At 44.8% G+C, this 15,255-nt stretch overlaps 1 protein-coding gene and 1 long non-coding RNA gene across 3 annotated transcripts in view; one reads left to right on the plus strand and one right to left on the minus strand.

Annotated features, from left to right (window-relative positions):
• The window catches only part of BEND7 (BEN domain containing 7), a 48,299-nt gene extending 44,580 nt beyond the window's left edge, over positions 1-3,719 (minus strand). For both annotated transcript variants that reach the window (XM_074869801.1, XM_074869802.1), the window contains exon 1: positions 3,362-3,719. In XM_074869801.1, the coding sequence (XP_074725902.1) occupies positions 3,362-3,422 (61 nt within the window). In that variant the 5' untranslated portion in view covers positions 3,423-3,719. The remainder of the gene's footprint in view (positions 1-3,361) is intronic.
• Positions 3,720-6,342: 2,623 nt separating this feature from the next.
• LOC141943971 (uncharacterized) lies at positions 6,343-7,774 on the plus strand. The gene is made up of 3 exons (XR_012629119.1): positions 6,343-6,396; positions 7,019-7,138; positions 7,680-7,774. It is a non-coding gene; the product is annotated as an uncharacterized LOC141943971 (long non-coding RNA).
• Positions 7,775-15,255: the final 7,481 nt, after the last annotated feature.

The raw sequence follows: 15,255 nt of genomic DNA on the forward strand, positions 1-15,255 counted from the left end.
ACACCTTAGGATATTCACCTACAGAAACTAGTATCTGTGGTGACCCTAAGAATAAACATTAGTATCGCATATTCAGATATGTTACAGGATTTTAAAAAATAAATAAATAAAAATCACCAGAGAATTTCTATTTCAAAGAAAAGAATATTTTGCTGTGAAGGTCTCTGCTGTAATCTCAGGCAGGTGTTCAGTAAAACCAGAGTTTTGTTTACATGTGTGTGCAGAGGGAATAGTAAGTTCAAGAAAAAAATAATGTCTAAAGGCAGCTCTCCTGGATGCTATTTCTGACTCTGCTACTGGCACACACTTTGTCCTTCGGCAAATCGCTCAAGACTGAACAATATATCCAGTGTCTTGAAACAGCCACCCTCCCACCTAACTCCTTTAACGCCCTCCCAGTTCCCAACACTCTCAGCTACTCCCTCTGTAAACTGGTTTTTATGTTTACCTGCCTCACAAAAAAGGAGGTAGAGATTAACTCATGGAAGAGCACTTTGGGGGATTCACTTAAAAGGCAAAACAGAAACAGAGGGTGGTACAAGCAGCAACTCCTTCCACAAGCAGCACACCTGCACCTCTGACAAAACAGCTACAGGATTGGAAAGGTCTCCTGGAAGCCAAACTTTTTTGTTATGTGCTGTTTGTTTGTACAGCATGATTGTCTTGAGGGCACAAGAGGAGGAACAACCCAGTAAGTGAACTAGAATCAAGCCTGACACAGCAATGCAAAAAGAAAGGAAAGGGCCTGGAAAGAAAATGAGAGGGGAAAAAAAAAAAAAACACAACAGGGAGTTGGAGAGGTCAGTGACGAGGTGCTACACAAAGGGTTCCTCTGCCTACTGAGCACACCCAGTGAGTGAAGCGGGTAAAGGTGAAGTTTGAGATATGACACTGAGGAAGTAAAGGTTCCTTTCATATGGCTAAAACTATGGGATTTATGCTGACTGCCCTCCACAGCCATTAGCTGTCCTGTTGAGGAGGGGATCTGATGGAGCAGCTTGGTGGGCACCTGGTGGCCAGCCAAGGTCAACCCACCACACTGCATTTTCACACTCTCAAGGGTGTCCAAGATCTGCTGGGAGTGAGTATGTGAAAACTAGGAATTAAATGACTTACAGACTCATGGTCCTTGCATATATACATTACACATGGTTTCTTCTCTAGCACTTCCCTCCAACCGTCCAGCTGGTCACAATATTCTTCTGGTTTACAGCTCCTGCCTTAAAGTCACCACATTTCACCCCAGAGGCAGATGCATTTTAGTGCAGGAGTAGGTTTCCTCTTGATCTGGTCATTACTGATCATCTCGATAAGGTGCTCTGAAGTTTTTTTTGGGACAGAGTAGGCACTGTACCGGCGCACATCATTAACAGATGGTGTGTTACCAACAAATTGACACAGCATACCCTTTTCTCTTTGGTTTCCTCCTTCTGCCTCGGATGTCACAGTCCAGGCGCTGTGAAATCCATATCAATTTCACAACAGTAAACACTAAACTGTGACATTACAGAATGACTCCTGAAAGAGGCAAAGGCCAATTACAAGAGACAACTATTTATACATAATTATCTTTCTAATCAACTGTGATAGAAAAAGAGTATGCAAGTGCAGACTCACATGCAAAATGTGATTTTTATCTCCTCCATTCTCAAAGTACTGAGACATAATTTTGTCTCTAGGATGTTTTTAGTGTAGCTTTCTATTTGACTTTCCACGGCCAAAAAGAGACCCCAGATAAAAATAAGAATTACTAATAACGTACCATCATAACTGAATTTACCTATTAAAACAAGGTTAAATAGATTGTCTTCTACACTGAGGCACTGCTAAACCTGTAATGAGTGGCAACTGAGAATTAGCAAAATAGTCATCTATTTCTGATAGCACACATATTCCGTTACAGCTCCATTAGGACAGAAGTAAAACCATGTCTTCAATTCCAGTTTTGCTTTTCCACAGGTTTCACTTTCACACCCCCCCCTCCTCCAGGCTCCAGCCCAGTCCTGCACTAACTCTGCCTGAGTCGGAAGCATATTCGATATCAAAACCCTACAAACCAAACCTGTTCTCGTAGAAATTAAACCCTTGATAGGTTTGCTAATGCATACAGACCTCTAATACGCTTCAGACAAGTCCGACGGGTCACTGCCCCTCTAGTTTTTAACAGGGAGTATGTGCGATGCTCCAGACCCCCCTACCACGACACAGCAGTCATTATTTACTGTTCCTACCAAGTGTGTTTATTTCCACCTTTAAATTTCTTCACATCAAAAGTGATTTTGCCAAGCACCTGCAAAGACATCACTCTTCAGACAGCAAGTCTTGACACTCGTGTGTGTGTCCGCCTTTTCCCAAGTGTGACATTACACCCAAGCAGTCACCTGCCTTGAACTTGGCATGCAGGACACACACGGTGTTTCATGGAGATATTCCCGTCCAATACTTGGAAACACAAAAGGAAAAAAGATCTGAAGTCAAATCCATCAGGGCAAAAAGATCTCATCAGCTGGAGAAGGGATAAAGCCCCAACCAAAATAAATCCCTAGGGCTGAGAAGTCCACCTGTTAAAATGCTACCAGCACATGTATCTTTTTATTATTTATTACTAAAAAAAACCCCAGCAAGACTGAAACACAGAGCTGTGCTTCTTCCCTGACATGAATCCAAATATTTCTGCTCACAATCTCTTTTATAATATTCTCTTTTCCAAAGGCAAACACACCCCAAGCGAACAAGTTACACGCCAGCGGCTCTCCCCTGCCCACATACAATTAATTAGCTGCGTGGATTTTTAATAAAGCAACCTCTATTCGGCTTTTCTTTGAAATACGCGGATGTACGCAGTCACGGGGAGGAAAAAAAACACCCAAAACACAATAAATCCACAGGAGTTGAATACTAAGAAGGTCCGTTACTGCTCAAGTGTCATTATATTTTGCTCCCTTCCCGATTTTACCTTTTCTTTCCCCCCCAAGCAGGATTTACCACGAAACACGATCCAACTTTATTTTGTGCAAGATCTGCCTGGAAAAAAAAACACGTCCACCTTTCTGGGGTGTTTGGGGTGTGTGTTTGTTTTTGCAACAACACGTAACACACATGCAAAAAATAATTGGGGGGGGGGAAGAGGAAAGGGGGGGTTAAAAGAAAAGAAATAAAAGGCGTGCAATGGTTTCGGGGAGTTCAAGCACAGGATTGCGGAGTTAAATAACAGATGCGGGGAGGGAGAGGCGACACGGGGGAGCGGGAGCACGGGCGTTTCGTAACGCCCCGCTCCCCCCGGTGCAAAAGTCGGGGCTGCCCCCGGCGAGGGAACAAAGCCCGGGCCGCCCCCGCCGCCCCCCGGCCGCCGCCGCCTTACCTTCGTTGATCAGTTTAAAGCTTTGGGATTTCCTGCTTCTCTTCCTCTGGGTGAACTCCATGGTGCGGGCAGGAAGGAAGGAGCGGGGCGGCCGGGCGGCCACCCGGCGGTGGCGGCGGCAGGACCAAGGTCCGTCTCTTTAATCAGCAAAACACGCGGGGGTTGGGAGACGGCGGCTCCGGCGGTGAATAAAGGGATCCGGGACAAGTTGGCTCCGGTCTTCCCCCTCCCCCCGCCCTTACCTCCCGCCCCAAACTTTGAGGGAAAGCGGGGTGCGGCGGGGGGAGCCCCGCGGGGGCGATGCCGGGCAGCGCCGCCGCCTTCCCCCCCGCCGGCTGCGCGGCCGCGGCCCGGCGGCGAAGGGCGGCCCGCAATGGCTCGCCGCCGGCTCCGGGACCCCGGTGCCACCTGCTGGGGGAAGGCGGCGCGCAGCCCGGCGCGCCCCGCGGCGGTTCCGCCAGCCCCGGCCGTAAGCCGCCACCCCGAGGCCGGCCCGCCGCCAGACGACGCGCCGGGGGAAGGCGGCGGGCGCCGCCGGGCCCCGCCGCGGGGCTGGAGGGAGCGGGGCTGAGAGGGCAGCGCCATTTTGTGTGCCCCCTCCCGCCGCCTCCGCCCCCCGCACACCCCCCCCCCCCCACCCCCCCGCTCCCCACACGCTCCCCTCACGGGCTCCCCCTGCGTGCTCCCCCTGCCGTGCCCCGCCGCCCACACGGGTTCCCCTGCCCGCCCCCCGGGCAGGCGCCGCGGCTCCCCGGCGGGCAGGGGGGTGCCCGGCCGTGAGGGAGCGGCGGCCTCTCGGTGCGGCCTTGCGCCGCCGCCGGGTGTGCTCGGGGCCGCTCGGCTGCCCGCGGGCCCCGTCGGCGGCGGTGGGTCCCCTGAGGGGCTGAGGGGGGAACTCCTCGCGTTGAGCGGGACCGGACGCCTTCCCGGGCCGAGGTCCGGCAGGGATGGGGCTCAGCTTGGTGGTGGCGGGGCCGCCGCGTGCGGGAAGTAGGCAAAAGCCAGAAAGGGTGTTGGGCTGACGCTAACAGCTGCTTATTGCTGTGTTTTACAGTAATTATGGCAACGGTGTGCCCACTTGCGTGGCGGACCGAGGCCTGGAGGAGTGCGCTGAACTGCCGGCCAGGCCCAGGGATGCCGAGCTTCGCCCACGTTAGTTAAACGTGGATCGCCGTAGCGAGGGGAAGAGAGTCTCGGTCTTCAGGAGAAGTCAGATTTAGCACATCTGGCGACTCGCTGATGGTCACCAGGAGGTCACTGCCGCCACACGGATGGCTCAGCACAGCTGAAATCAGGGCTTTGATTTATTCACCGCTTGACGCCTTCAGCCATACTTCCAGTTCACTTGTGCTAAATCCATCTCTGGTGTAGCGGTGTTTTTTACAGTCAAGAGTGCTTTTGCCTGTTGCCTGTAGAGGAAGGACCCAGGCTTTTACAGTTACGACTACCGATAACTGAAAACACAGCTCCCGATCATCATCTTGTGTTTTACGTGTAGTCAGGCTGTGTTATGACAAGGAGAAGAGTATGTGATACTTGCTTACGCCTACTCGAACAGATGCAAATGCGGATCTTCCCTTGGTCTCGTCAGAGTACCCAGGAGAATCCCATTGGTTCCAGTAATACTGACCGACCCTATCACTTGGAATAATGACATAAAATTAGTAAAAGCAAACTGAATATTAACAATAGCGATTAGTATCCTGTGTGCATAGTCACAGTCAGATCTGAGTTCTCTTGTGCGAGGTGCCGTCCAAACGCCACACAGACAGCATACCTGGTTCCAGAAAGCAAAATTGGGAAACAGGCTTAATGGTGAAGCAATATCAGAAAATATGCCTAATGGTAAAATTTATTAGACTCTGGAAAATTAAATTCATGAGGGAGGTTATGGAAACCTCACAGATTGGGTAAGGGTGTAATTTTCTATTAAATTGCTAAGTGGAAAATCCCAGAGGCAATCAATATGCTACTTTTGGAATTTTCCTAAACTTTGCTGTAAGACTTTGTGAAAGGAAACTGGGCTAACGTACTATTTAAAATCCTGCATTATATATTTTTGGGAGGATGCTGAAGCAGCAAAGGTAGATGGATGTCATATGCTGTTTGCTAAATTGTGTGGGTCCAATTAATCTCTGGTACAGTGCAGTGTAGTCAGGTCTGAAATGCAGCAGCAGTGGGCCTAAATTTTGTATACAAAAAGAGTATTTTCTCTTTTTTTTTTTTTTTTTTTTTCCTCTTCTCCCCAAACAGTCTGCTGATTCCTGTCTGCTAACTTTATTTACAAGACTTAGAGCATTGCTGAAACTGTTGTGTTTGACTTTCATCCTTCCTGGGACAATAGGAGAATTTTTATAAAGCATAAGGCCTTCATTTACTGTTCAACTCACATGATAGGCTTTATCCTGCATTTGCCAAAGGAATGTGCTACAAAAATAAAAAGGTCTTTTCTGTTTTCCTCTGTTACTCAATTTTGTGAAACATTTTGGGGTATAATTTATGAAAAAGTGATGGCAGTGTTTTATCAGCTGCTCTCTTTCTCCTTTTCTTCCTTCTCTGTGTTGGATTTTTTTGCTTAAAGGGACACTCATGATTTGAAATGATATTTCAATCTGAACGCTGCACACTGCAGTTTTGAGTAACATTTCACGAGAGCTAGCACATCCCCTTTTTCATTAGTATTTCTCAATTTGCTTCTTGTGAATTAAAGAGATTCGTTCTTTACTACGTGCAGAATAAGCCTAGTCCTGCAAGCAGACCTAATTATGGTTACTCAGATGAGTAAATCTTGCGATTTTCATTTATGACTGTATTACCCAGTTTGGATACTTAGGCCCCGATCCTGTCATCTCATCTGCATAAAAGTGAATTAGAAACTAGGACAAGGTGACTTTAGGTCAAAGTCTTCTAGCTATCCACACAACACTTAGGATGATCCGATAGCTGAAAACCAAGGTTTCTGTCCTGTACTGCTAATGTTTCTCAGCCACGACTTAGAAAAAAATACTTCAAGAACTCAGAGGCTCCCATGTACAGTAAGTTGTGAGCCTGTTGTGGGGCATTTTGGGGTGGGTATCCTACAACTGGACTCAGACCATCTGCTCATTTGTCACGGGCCACCATCACATTATTCTAGTTGGAGAAACCCGGAGATGAAAGTCGTCTTTATTCCATTAGAATGGCTGCCTTGTGTCACCCTCGATAGTCACCGGCTGCACCGCTGTGGCAGCCAAATGAGTCAGGACAAAGTGCACTGGCTCTGAGGGGCAGTCAGCTTTTAATTTCATCTATTTCAGTTGATGTCTCAGTATCATATTGTTATTGTTACATATTAAGAATCCATAGTTCCTTTTTTTCTGGTGAAAATATGGCAAATTCAGAGTATTTTGTATATATTCATGAATAGTTGCAAAGTATTTCCTCAATCAAACCATTAATTAATGTGTTTTTCAAAATGCCATTAAATTAGCCAACAAAATAAGGTCTTTATCTTGCAACATATCCCAAGTCAGTATGATTATTCCTATTTCCAAGTTAACATTTTATTATGCTGCAAGTTACTTTCAAAATATCCCCTCCCCATTCTAACTGATATTAATTTGGCCAACAGTTTTCTGGTGTGTAAAATGCTTTTTTTTTTTTTTTTTTTCATTTCAGATGCTAGATCATGAGCTAACCAATTAAATATAATTAATCTGGTAATTCTTCAGTATTAACAGGAGCAGTACTCTTCACATCAGGATGTCTCAGACTTTTTCTTTGCTTCCAGGCTCACAGGTGTGTCCAGTTAATTACAACATTTTGATTATTATTCAGAAAGTAGGATGGTGTAGGACAAAAAAGACTGGAGAATCCTAGAGCTCCTTCAGCTTTTCAGTCAGAAAAATTATACTGGAAAAGGTCTCACAAACTCAATGATTTGATCTGAGGCCTTAAGTCTAATGTCAAGGAATCCGTGTGAGGCTGGGTGACGTAGGAAGAGGCTGCTGACTGTCATATTAATAGCGCCATGATTGTTACTCGTCTTGGAGCCTGAAGAGGTTCAGTGTGGTATTAGGAAGCAGGAGAAGGGTGAAGAGGTAAATTGAAGATCAGGAGCTGCATAGGTGACAGGTTAATAGGTTAGGTATTTTCATTAGTTATGTGCAATGAATGTCATTGAGGATTTTCTAAACCGTGGTAGCATTTTTCCCTTCCAGGTTCCCAGTGATATTTTTATGGTCATACAAAATACGTAGGCAGTGCTTTTTCTCAGCTCCTAACTTGATAATAGGTCACGTTGATGCTGTGCTGTCTTACTACAAACCTTCCCTTGCAGGAGGCTTTCATGTTGGCATATCTGAAGACTGGGTCATTACAGAAGTAGGTTTCTGGATGTCCTGAAGAAGTCTGAAGCATAGGAGTGCAGTTTAACTTTCCTGATTCTGATGGCTTTCCTGATTCTGTCCTGACAGGACAAGAGGGAGTGGCCTCAAGTTGCGCCGGGGAAGGTTTAGACTGGATATTAGGAAACATTTCTTTACAGAACAGGTTGTTAGGCGTTGGAATGGGCTGCCCTGGGAGGTGGTGGAGTCCCCATCCCTGGAGGTGTGTAAGAGTAAAGCTGACTTAGCGCTTAGGGATATGCTGTAGTTGGGAACTGTCAGTGTTAGGTCAGTGGTTGGACTGGATGATCTTCAAGGTCTTTTCCAACCGAGACAATTCTGTGATTCTGTGATTCCACCTTAAGTTCTTCCTGTATTGTTTTAGTCACAGTACTTGATATGTTACATCTCTATCCTTAGTCTCTTTTTTCCTTCAGGACACTATTTTGAAATGGCTTCTTGTCCATTCTGCTGCTTGTTAATCTTCCTCATATAAATTTAAAAGAAAAAACTACGGGACAGACCAATGTTTTCATCTGTTTGCCAGCTCAGGGAGACCAAAACATTCCAGAACCGTTTCAACAATAAAGAATATAACTGAATCTATGTACAAAGTGTTCTTTGTGTGTGCAGTTACAAACCCTCTGTATATTTCTGTATCAGAATGCAAACCCCATTTTGACTGTAAGGCTGGGCTTTTCCCCTCTGTCATTTTATGTGTAGCTTGGACTAAGATTGCAAGGAAGGGCAGCATAGTCTAAGAGTCAAAGTTTGATGGTCATCCACTCTGATCAAATACTTGTAGGATAACTGGATATTAAGGTATTAACTCTTCCCTAGGACAAACCAGCTTTCAGATTTGAATTCTGCTAGGAGTGGGTGCGGAGACCGAGGTGTCTAAGCAACAGATGTGGTTGGAAGAAAAGGTCTCAACGATGCTTTTATGAAAGCTAATGTGGAAGAGTAAAAAAGGTCTGCCCACATGCGTGCATGTCCTGTGCTTCTCTGCAACATGGAGAAATCATGAGCACACAAATTTTGCCCTGACTCCCACTTAGGACCAAAGGTGCTTCAAGGGAACTGAGGGCAATGTGAGCAGGGCTTGTTATTTTGGCTAGAACTTTGGTTTTTGTGCTATATAAAGAGTAATAGTGCTTAGAAATCTTAGTCTGGATGTGTCTTTGCATTGCTAGCACCTCTGTCTAAAGAGATGAAGTGTAAAGCCAGGCTTGCATTCTAGGAGAGGGCCTGCTTGAGCTTTGGGTAGTTCTGGAGTCGATGTTAATCATGGGAGCCCAAGCACAGCTAGGGTAAGAGGTCCCATTTCTGATGAACGCTACAGGCACAAATTGCGGCAAGCTCAGCTCAGGGTCCCCAACTAGAAGAGTTCAAAGACGGTTATGCTACTAATCATACCTACATTTTTGTGTCAGTTGGCTTCAGTCACAGCAGCTGAAGGCAGATGTAAGAGTACAGCAATGGAAAGAGTCAATCACTGGAGCTACGGATGGAAGATGAATGCAGAATCAGCTGCAGGAACAATAGCATTTAGCAACGTTAGACAGCTCCTTGAGGCTGCGGGATGAAGAAGCCCAGACAACAGCCATCCTCCTTTAAGTCCTGACTGAGACTGATGTGGGGACATTATGCTGTGCCTCCCCAGCCCAGCCTTCTCGCCGTTTCCAGCTTGCCACAGGGAACTGCTCTCTGTGTCTTGATTCTGCCTTGATCCTCTTCCATTTCTCCTGCCACACATTAGTAAATGCACTTGCACTAAAATCAATGGGAGTTTGAAAACTAAAAGTAATGTGTGCTTTAGTATGCTACTAATCCACTTATTTGGATCCTCTTACTGCTCCTCTGGGCTGCCCTGATCCTCTCTATCAGCCCACCCAGCTGCTCTGATCTGCTCTCTAAACTTCTGCTGTGGCTATATTAGCATCCCTGTCAACTCACAGGGCTGCTGCCTCGATGCCTTCAATCCCATCTCCCAATGAGAGTCTCTCTACTAAATTATAATCCTTGTAGCTCAGAATACTGATGTAAGCTAAAATAAATTCATGAAAAGTTGCTGCGGCTTCTACTAAGATGTTCTATTTCCCTAAATGTTTTCAAACAGCACTTACATTTCAGGCTGGAGAAATAGCTTAAGACACGTTCATAACCACCTGCCTGCTTTTCAGTTCTAAAAAATGAAATTTCATTGCAAGGTACAATGTAGTTCAAAATCTACTCACACATGAACTTTTTAAAGAGAGATTATGTGAATTTAATAACTGTGTCAGGCTGGAGACTGACAACATCTGAAAACGATGCTTTTATTCAGCAGTAAGATATATGCAGCAGCATTTTCATTAGTGTGCCCCCCCCCTCCCCGCCCCCGATTTACCCTCAGAGATGTGTAGATATTGAAGACTCCATCACCCATTCAATCCTTGACCTCTCAGCTGAGGCAGCCAATGCACCTGAATGGGTATTTTCTCTGAGATGGACACATCCTGCAGGGATCAAACTGACAACACAGAAGTATGATCATTTCATAACAACTTTGAGAGATTTCTTGCCTGGGTTGCATAGAAGCTAATGAACTCAAACTCAGAAGTACAATACTTTATGCTCAACCATTTATCTTCTGTATACATAAAAATAGAAGAAAAATAGATGTTTTTATGAGCTTTTTTACCATCCAGTGAGATCTGTTTGGCATTTGGAGGGGTCTCTGTTATGTTTATTCACCTATAATTTGAAAACAGCTAAAATGTCTCTAAAATGAGGGTTGTGAAGTATAGACCTTGCTTTGGGGAAGGTTGAGGAGAGAGATAATTGTATGGATCTAAAACTCAGTGCACAGAATTTGACAAACCAGTCTGCGTTTGCAGGGATTAGTCCTGTTACTGCATCTTTCCTGGAAAGAGTTTTCTGTTTGGATATCTGTAGTGCAGACTGATGCTGCGATTGAGTATGTTCCCCACTTAACATCATTAGCCATGTACTGCTGAAGTGCTGGGAAGTGCATCTACAGATATATCAACAACAACAACAAAAAAGAAGCAGCATGATCATTTTCCTGTGAGGTGTTTTGAATTCTTTAACAGTCACAAATGGCCACTGCTGTCAAAAGAGCACGATCTCCCTAGTGACATCTTGGGACAGATTCATTAGGGGCTCTGATGACACAGTGCCATAAGCTGAGTTACCAATACTGTTTCCTGAAACAACAAAAATTTCCTCAGATATCTCCTGTACCAGCCAGTTTGGCAATAATTGGCAGGTTTTAAATGTAAAGCTTTTTAGAAGCATTAACAAGTTTTTACACCACCTCAGTTTTACATATAATAAAGCTGCTGGGATAGGACTTGACCCATGCATCCTTTAGACAACCTAAACAATTCACCTAAATATTCCTTTCTCAAAACCAGAGGATAATTACCATTCAAACAGTTATTTCAAGCATGTTTCTACAAGCTACGCTAGCCTTACTAACTAGTAACATCCATATGGATGTCACTACTTTCCTAAGCATTTTAACAGAGGTCTGTCCTGGCAGACAGGAACTATGGGGGTTGACTTACCTTGAGAACCAATCAAGCAATGCTTTAAAAAGCAAAACAAACCAAATTAAAATGCCACCTGCTTCTTTTAGCCCTAACGATGCACGAATATCATACGCTTTTGAAGACTGCTGTTGGTTAGAAATGCCAGGAACCTTTTTTCTGCCATTGTCTCACCTGTGAGCTTTTCTTGTCTTTGCCAGTGGCTTTTGGACACCCGTGGTGGAGTGCCACCCCCTACTTCTTCCTCGATCTTCCCTCTGGCTGAGTGTTTCTCAGTCTGTGACCTCCTGGAGGTTGTGCGCTACTGTTTAGGCAGTTCTGAAAGGTAAACAAGAAATAGCAAGCCTGTATGAGTGGCTTTAATTCACTATATGGAGGGGATGGGCCCATCCCCAATGCAAGAATTGTAGGAAAGTGCAATTTGGAAACCTTAGCAGAAGTGCTACCATGCCTGCTTAGAACAAATTGTCAGGCATGCGGAGGTGACCTGTGGATGCGATGAGCTGGAGATACCTGTAAACAAAGTAAATGTGGGAGTAAAGAATGGGGAACTGGATAGGTTAATCCCTTCCAAAAAGTTAAGGACCACTTTAATAAATGAGGAAAAGAGTGAGACTGAATGTGGAGCTCCCTTTGCTAGAAGTGCACATATTTAGTCATGGTATAAAGGCAATTTTATCAAATGTCTTTTTTGTTATAGTATTTTAAAGATGAATAAGAGGAAACATGTACACATCTGAAAAAGGTTTCCATGAGTGATCTGTGCCCTGCGTTACTCGAAATGAGTTCTGCAGTCTATCAGCTGTAAGGCATCAGTTCTGCCTCCTGTGGGCAAGTGAAAGGATACGCTGGTTGAGCTGGGGTTTTCCCCTGTTTTAATATCAGATACAAAGGTGAAACTGGATACCCATAAAGTATTGAACCCAACCTGAAAACAGCTAAGTATAAACTGAATACAACAACTGAGTGCAACCGAAATCATTCTGATCAGCTTTACCACTTCGGCAAATAGATGACATCTGGGTTGTTTGAGTGAGACAACATATTTCTGAGCTGCCTTCCATAATCTTCCTGTAAGTTGACAGTTGGCTTGCAGCAGATAAAGCTGAGCAATCACTTAATCATAAAGAAATTGGAATGAAACACCTCGTGTGTGTTTTAAGCTTGTATTTCTATTACTTACAAGGGTCATGAATTTTCGAAGATTTTGAGTAACTTCTAGATTTCCCTTTTCAGTCTTGATTTCATATGGAATGTTGTGAAGCGAATTACTTCCAAGTAGCTTTGTGGTTAACCGTGTGGGGTTGTTCCAGAGGTCTGCGGAAACCTGGATCTAGGAAAAACACGGATAACACTATTGCTTCCAGACCCAAGCTCAGCTGCAGTGAGCTCTCAAGACCTTGCAAGTGGTTTTGGGAGAGCTTAACGGCCTGGCTACAGCCCTGACAGCAAAAAAAAACATTTATTAATCACATGTGAGACAGAAATATGCAGCCATCGTGGTACCAAACCAGCAGTATTGCCCTGAAAAGCAAAACAGGAGCAATAGAAAACAAATAGTCAAGACAAGGATTTATAGCAATGATCTAATTGACTCTAATGAGTAGAGTAATGTCATATATGATAAATTGATAGTTTGAAATACAGCTTGCAAAAGCTCCCGTTTCACATGTTAAAAATATTTTATGCACTGATGTCATCAAAAGGATCATTGCATGGATGAGGGACCAGCACAGGGAAGGAATTGTCCACTTTTGTAACACACTGCTAAGCAGTTTCCACAGTCTAAGGGCTCCTTGGAGCAACAGAGACTCAGAGAAACCCTCTTGGAGTGTGGAGGAACTGTTTCCATTGTGTGGTCCAAGGAGCAGAGCCCACAGTGTGAGCTTTCATGTGTGCCATGAGTTTGTCCTGCAAGTGGTGCTCCAGATATCCACCCTACAACCAAGTAGCATGTGTGAATGGAGACAGTCAAAGGATGAGAGATCCGTAACGAAGCAGGCAGGGACCGTAACGAATTGCCAGCATAGATACACCCTTGGGAATGTGTTCTGAAGAACAGAGAAGCTTTGAACAGAGTCCAGCCCAGACTTGAGCCAACCATCTCAACAATTCATGTTCCTCAGAAAATGTTGCCCTGACCCCAAGGCAAAGAGAAGTCAAACTGATTTGCCATCCTGGAAATCAGACAGCAAGCCAGAGTGAATTTCCTCATGAGTTGTGAGTGAAAGAAAAAGAAGGTACCACTACTTCTTATACATCAGAAGTTTTTCTAATCTCTTCAAAAAGAGAAATCTTGAGGAGATGGATGACACCAAATATTTTTCCCCCCCCTTTCCTTCTTCAAGGAGATATTAGTGAATGCCTTCAGAAGAACAGAGCCAACATATATAAATATTTGCATACATACTTGCATACATACAGCAACTCTTTTGGGGGATGTTGTACTTTGTAGATTGCCACTTCTCTTCCACAGGACAAGACAACTGTCTTGATCACAGAGGGGATTTACATTAAAGGATGCTTTGATTTGGAGGCGAAAAAGCACAGAACCAGGAGTACTGGAAGAAGGGCACCAAATCAATCGTGGAAGGTTGTGTCATCATTAGTGTACTTTTAGACACCTTTCAGAGGTACAGCATTAATTTCAAACCTAGCCAAAGTTGTTTTACTAACATAAACTGTTCAGCTGCTTTCCTTGTCTGTTATACACTTCCCTGCTACCTTCTTGGTTTGTTTTGATTTTTATAAACCGAGAGATCTTTGGTTTAGGTGTCGCCTCACAGTCACTACATCATTCTTGTGAATACTGTGTGTGAGTTGGCTTTCCTTCTTCATTTTGTACTGTCCTGAGATATAAGGTCAAACCAAAGCAGGAAATGAAGCAAGGTCTAAGGTTATGTCTACACTACAGTTAATTGAGGGGGGCAGCTGGCACTCAGACATGAGCATCTGGATTTGTTTGCTATGAAGTCCACTACAGAGTATTCCTGCAGCCTTGCAATTTATGCCCTTACCCAAATGCGGGCACATCCCCCTGGGCCTCTCTACTGAGTTCTTCCCAGATACTTTCACTGTCAGATGTGAAATAATTTCCTTTTAGAAGAACTACGAAAAAGCGTAGGAGGACTGTTCCTGCTTCCTCATTGCAAAGCGATTGCATTCAAGCCTGAGGTAAAGCAGGGTATGATTTCTAAATCCATACCCTTCCAGCCTGGGCTTAAACAACACCCTTAAACCAGTGGGCCATTTTCTGCAAGAAAGAACCATGGTGCACTGCTCAGATTATGTAGGTGAAAAGCCAGTTACAGTTACCGCCCTCCAAAATAGCTACTGGAGCAATGGAGCTTACAACGGGGAAAGGCAAAGAAAAACCTGAGAGGACCTAAGAGTGAAAAAAAAAATGTGGGAGGACCTAGGGAGGCAGAAGCTGCCATGTGCCATAGCATGAGACTAGAGGAGACAGAGGTGCTGCTACCAGCCAGGCTGCTCCTAAGGAAAACAGAGGAGCTGAAGTTACGTGACTTTCACCCTTCACTGTTCGGTGCCCTTCGTTTCCAGCAAAGGTGTAGCCCTGATGAATTTAAGCTGAGTGAGAACTGGCTGTTCTTACTCATTCTTCAAAGCTTTTTCTGGACCTCTTGGAGTTTACAAGCCGCAGGATGGAAATTGCTGGACAAAACCAGGTAAATAAGCAAAACAAGAGATTTCTTTGTGTTATTACCTATGTCACAAATGTTGTATGCCTGGTGACAAGGACTCAAGCTAACAAAAGTAGCAGTTTTTACTTCCAGGATATACACCCTAAGGAGCTCAGTCCTTAGCAGCTACCTCAGTCCTCTAGGCCTGAAGAAAGCAGAAACCAGGCATCACAGTGAAATTTCAACGTGCTGCCTCAGGTGCACAGGCATCACAGGGGACAGGGAGCACAAACCTTTCCCATCTCTTGGGTGATTTTTAACACCAGCACCTGGGG

The sequence above is a fragment of the Strix uralensis genome, chromosome 5, assembly GCF_047716275.1.
Source record: "Strix uralensis isolate ZFMK-TIS-50842 chromosome 5, bStrUra1, whole genome shotgun sequence".
NCBI lineage: Eukaryota > Metazoa > Chordata > Aves > Strigiformes > Strigidae > Strix > Strix uralensis.